The sequence below is a fragment of the Mustela putorius genome, unplaced genomic scaffold (genome assembly GCF_011764305.1).
Source record: "Mustela putorius furo isolate JIRA1106 unplaced genomic scaffold, ASM1176430v1.1 tig00003845_pilon_pilon_pilon, whole genome shotgun sequence".
NCBI lineage: Eukaryota > Metazoa > Chordata > Mammalia > Carnivora > Mustelidae > Mustela > Mustela putorius.
Window position 1 is genome coordinate 58,122,327 of NW_025421998.1, and position 5,602 is coordinate 58,127,928.

At 51.8% G+C, this 5,602-nt stretch overlaps 1 protein-coding gene across 1 annotated transcript; it reads right to left on the bottom strand.

The window, feature by feature from the left end:
* Positions 1-247: 247 nt before the first annotated feature.
* On the bottom strand, positions 248-4,405 carry HOXA13 (homeobox A13). The gene is made up of 2 exons (XM_013061467.2): positions 3,393-4,405; positions 248-2,674 (listed from the first exon to the last, which is right to left on the bottom strand). Exons 1-2 carry the CDS (start codon positions 4,315-4,317, stop codon positions 2,430-2,432), a joined length of 1,170 nt encoding a protein of 389 aa, XP_012916921.2. The 5' UTR covers positions 4,318-4,405; the 3' UTR covers positions 248-2,429.
* Positions 4,406-5,602: the final 1,197 nt, after the last annotated feature.

Below are 5,602 nucleotides of genomic sequence, written 5' to 3' on the forward strand. Positions count from 1 at the left end.
AATTCTAGAGTTAGTAAGGCATCTGAAACTTTTTATTTGCCGTATAGTATAGACTCCCCTATAGCTCTAATTAGGATGGTAGACCACCTTGGAGGGTGAGGGCCAGGAAAGAATGGTTATTTAAGAACACCTTTTAGACTGTAACAAAAATGTACAGCTTTAAAGCAGATCTGCAGAAATCTGATGCAGAGCAAGCATTGTGAAGACAAATCATACTTGGCCATTAAAGAAAAGGAGCAAAACTTCATCATGGAAAGTACATTTGTACCTCAACTCTAGAAATCACCTTAAATTACAACATCTTGGATCATCGGTAATTAGTGATACTGTATCTGTACAGATTCTACAAATATATATACAAGCACACAGGAGCACCGATATGCAAATGTATACATGTATACACATATATAATATATATTCACATATATACAGGCACATGTATAACTTACATATATTCAAATTTGTTCCATCTGGAGCCAAAGAAATGAGTACTAAATCTCTAAAACAAGGAGTCAAGGAGGTAAGACCTTTTGAGTCCCTTGAAGCTGAAGAATTACAAGGAAGCTTGTCAACGCGAGGTGGCGCCCTTGATCTACTAATCCAGCCGAGGCCAATTCATGAGCTGTCAAAAGTCAAGGTCACAAATTGTCTTTTTTCGTCAAGGTCAAGGTTTAAGGCCTTTCCTAGTCCTGTCATTTCAACAAATATCAAAACCTGCCCTTTCAGACACATGCAGACCCAACAACAGATTTTAAAATACTACAGCCTGGGCATCACTGATACTCAACAACTGGTTTTCATTTTCCACAGTGAGCCTGGAAATTTATACTATCTCTTCCTCCTTTCTTCTTTCTCCTTTTCAGAATGCTTAACACTTTAACTCTCCTGAAGCACTTATCCAAATTTTTAGGATTTAAGTTATGAGGGATTTCTCCTTTTGCTTAAAAAATTTGTAGTAACAACAACCAAAAAAAGGCTGAATAGTAACAGAAAAGAATGGTCCTTGGTTTGTACAGGACAAACCCCGCTCCTTTTCTTTCTGTGCAGTGCACGTTTAGCTTGGAAAATAACGAGTATTTCCTTCAGATTTTAATGGCAGTGACTATTTAATTACCATAATTAATACTTCTATTATCACTATCTACAGGTCTAAGGTTCTTTTTCATTATTATTTTTAGTAAAAATGTTTGAAAAGCAGGTGCACAAATACATTTTCACAGTGTGCTGAATGTCTTTATTTACAAGATAGCATTTTATAGTGAATGTGAACAAAATGAATGTGCTGGTTGAAATAACTGCTTGATTAAAAATGTGCTGTAAAGATGAATCCCTAAACTTCCTAACGTAGTCTTATAACACAATGAACAAGGAAAAAATACTAATCCCTTAATAGTTCAAAATATAGAATGTAAACATCTAAATGTTTAAGGGGAATGGATTTCCGTTCTGAGTTTTCTAAAAAATAAAAAAAGCAAAATTACTCTCCAGCAAAACGTTTAGTAAATATTTGGAAATACCAATTTAAATGAAACATGAATTCTCTTGAAACCAAGGTTCACCATGTCGGGGCGGACCTCTCAGGAGATCGGATAAAGTGAATTCTATGAAACATTTGAGGCTTTCAGTATTTTTTTTCAATGTTATTAAACTCTTTGGAAAGCAAATTCTATCAAGCAAAAAATATAATCCAAAATGCCACAAAATATGGCTGTTCTAAGCAATTTAAAATTATTGTCAGAAGGGCATTCCCAACCTGGGGTTTCCTTGTAGCCTCAAAGGCTCAGCTGGTTGTATTTACTACCAAGACAAATGATCCTCAGAAAAGCCTTGTCTCCCTTTTTTTCATTGTAAATAGCCCAAGATCATTATTGCAGTACCTTCTTCTCTCTCCCCTTCTAAATCTATACATAAGATGTTTTGCAGAATATGTAATGGTGGTAGGAATTTCACTAAGATTTACCTGAGCAGTCACTTAACATGCAGAGGATGGCAATGGCGACCCAAGGACAAACAGATGTTTACAACAGCCTCTTGCTTTTGTAACCAGCTTTTGGATTATTACCATATAACACAGTATCTTGAAATATTATGGTCACATAAATACTTACAAGTTTCAGTAAATGCGTAACTTATCTGAAATTGCATATTTGGGGGTTGACATTTGACTCTAGAGTTTGTCATTTAACGGTCTGGTGGGGCTGGCGGGAGAACTGGAAGTCTCTACCTTTTCTTAGAGCAAAGTTTCAAAAGAGTTGTAGATTCCACCAAGGAGAAAGAGATCCCCCTTAGGAAAGCAAAATGCCAGTGTCTTTCTCTTTCTCTTTCCCATTCTTCAATTATTATTATTAAGAATTACGTTCATTCTCTGGGCAAAGCAACCAGTTCTGAAGCATTTCTTCAAGTTGCCCTCTTGCTCCACTTTTAATCCATTAACTAGTGGTCTTCAGTTTGTTGATGACTTTTTTCTCTTTGACCCTCCGGTTCTGGAACCAGATTGTAACCTGCCGCTCAGAGAGATTTGTTGTGGCTGATATCCGCCTCCGTTTGTCCTTGGTAATGAATTTGTTTGTAGCATATTCCCGTTCCAGTTCTTTTAATTGCACCTTGGTGTAGGGGACACGCTTCTTTCTCCCCCGCCTGTAGGAGCTGGCATCTGAGGGATGAGAGACCACGTCTGGAAGATAGGGAAGAAGGCAAGTTACACAGGGATCATACCCAGGCCAGGACACAGGCGACAGCTCAATCTGAGCCACCCCCCTTGCCGCGCCCAGCTGCCCTTTGCCATGCATTGCAGAATCCAGCTTTCCACTACAACCTGGAGGGTCGGTGGGGAGGGTGTTTAGTTCTGCACTGAAACGAAATCGCCTAGGACTCCAATGACCACCCCAACCGGGCCATCCTGTCCGCACAGCGCGCTGGGTTCGCTTGATCTCCTGGCCCAGCGGCCCACACCTTAGCTCCAGGGGACAACACTTCTATGCCTGACTCCTCTCTGCACACCCCAAGCCCCAACACTTGATGCTTCTACAGTGAAGCCATTTCGAGAGAACGAATACGGGCAATTTGGGAAACAGTTTCCAGGTCAATTTTCCATCCTTAAGTCGATGTCAAGGGCTGGGGAGGGCGGGGCGCAGAGAGAAAAGGGAGCCCGCTAGGGTCCCACAAGCTTCTTCCCAGCCATCCCTCACCCAGGGAGAGCCAGGAGCCAGCCTAACTCAAGGGCAGGGCGGGCCGCGCCAGCCAGCCAGGGTCGGGCGCCCAGGGGTGCAGCGCCCCCCAGGATAGGCCGGGAGAGGGGGAGAGCAGAGGGGCAGGAGGGTGACCCGGGAGCGAGGGGCAGAGAAGCTGGAGCAGAGCCGGAGAACCGGGGTTGAGAAGGGGGCGCCATTTACCGGGCAGAGTGGACTTCCAGAGATGGGGAGGCTGCGCCTGCTCTTTGGGGCAGTACATTTGGCCGTTCCAGCCGTTGGGCAGCGCCCAGGGCTGGTAGCTTTCCATGGGAAGACCCAAGGGCTCGTGGCGCGACTCGCCGGGGCCCCCCAGGCCGGGCACCACCGGCATATCCAGGTAGCCAGGCACGGGCTGATGGTGGTGGTAAGGCCCGGGCGCGTAGCCTTGGTGGTAGAAGGCGAACTCCTTAGCGCGGGAGCTGAACTCATCGGCCGCGGGGCCGGCGGTATCCATGTACTTGTCAGCGAAGGCGGCCGCAGCAGCGGCGGCCGAGGCGGGCTGCGCGCACGACTTGATGGCGTTGGGGTGCGGGCCCATGCGGGCGCACGGGTAGTAGCCGCTGCCGAAATAGCCGTAGGGCAGCGCCGCGGGCCCCGACGAGCTCTGCGCCGCCGCCGAGCAGGGACTGCACTGCTTGGCCGCCTCGGCGCCCGCTGGGCCCGCGGGGCCGGGCCCTCCCGAGGACGACGCAGCCGCGGCGGCGGCGGCGGCGGCGGCGGCGGCAGCGGCGGCGGCGGCGGCCGACGGGGGCGCCTCCCCGGGCGCGCTGTTGTAGGCGGCCGCGGCGCCCGGCGCCAGGGGCGCCGGATGCGCCATCAGGTTGCGGCACTGGTTAGCTGCGGCCGCCGCGGCCGCTGCGGCAGCCGCTGCCACCGAGAAGTTGCCCCCCGCGGCCGCAGCCGCCGGGTGGGGGAAGCCCCCGCCCCCGGCCCCGGCCGCCGCCGCCGCCGCTGCCGCCGCCGCCGCCGCCGCCGCCCCTTCCATGTTCTTGTTGAGTTCGTCGGCCACCAAGCCACCGCCGTTGTCGTAGAGAAACATGACGGTGGGCTCGATCCAGCGGGGGTGGAGGAGCACGGAGGCTGTCATAGCCCGAGCCGCATGGAGAAGACCCCAGTGGCGCTGTTTTAAAAAGCCCCCAAGAAGTGAAGAGCGCGCGGCGCGGGGCCGGGGCCCGAGCGAGGGGGGCGGATCGCGCCCCGCGGGGTCGCGCCAGGCGGCCGCCCATTGGCCCGCCCCCACCCCGCTCCGCCCACGGCGTATGCAAAGCGGGCTGCTCCAACCCGGGTTCTGCGCTGTGCACCCGCGGTCCCCGCCGCCGCCCGCGCCGTCCCCAGCGCCAGCGCCAGCGCCCGCCGCGCGGCCGCGAACCATTCACCCAGGGGAGAGGCGGGGGACGCGGGCGAGTGGGGGCGGAAGACAGCGGGTGGGGTAGGGAAAGAAGGGCGGCCTCCTTGCCGCTCCCTCTTCCCTTCTTCTGTCCCAGTGGGGCCCAGAACAGAATTAGGCGGGGAGGGGACGGCGGCGCGCTGTTGCGTGGAGACCTGAAGCAGTGGGAGTAGGTCAGGTAAATCGGCGGGCGGCTGGGGATGGGATAGAAGCGAAAATGGGGCGTAGTCCAGGCTGGATGTTTCTTGGGGCCTTTGAAGCTGTTTTCTTTCCAGGTATCCGCGAGTCTTTCTGCAGTGGGACCGTAGCGTGGACACTAGCGCTTTCGGCTTTGAGAGCGTCAAGATTTGACTCTCTCCAGGGGATCGTGGCGGGGCATTTGCGGATGCGTCTGGCTCATGGGTCCCAGGACGTTCCCCTGGAAAGCTTGGACTGTGTTTAGGAGCGCTCTCGGCTTTCCTGTCTACAGTGCTGGTGGGCAAGTTCATACACTTGCACTTAGGCCCATAGGGTGTCAGAACGACGCCCTCACACCCACACTGACATACGCACTCATATTCAAGTGTACTCTGATCAGACGCTCACACTTAGGTATAGAGACTGTGCCACACTCTACCCTGATAACAACTCTTCCTTCTCCAGAGACTTGGGAGCAATCTGTGCGCAATATTCTCTGGTGCTCCTGCATCTCCAACCAGGCTGCCCTGTCCTGAAAGTTTAAAAGGAACAGCCCCGGGTGCTGATTGGGACTCTCTTTCTAGGGCCTAATGAGGCTTTATAGATCTTGGGCTGGAGCCCGTTCTTCAGGCACCTGGACACTCCCCATTTCACTTCATTTTGGAACAGGAGAAGGGGGCTTGATGGAACTATTTCATGCCTTCCACCCAAGTAGAACTGGGGAGAGCATTGTCTCCAGCCAGCAGAGAGGGTGCCCACTCCTCCTCTGTCCAAGAACCAGCCAGAGAAGTCTTTCCTCTGTATCTGG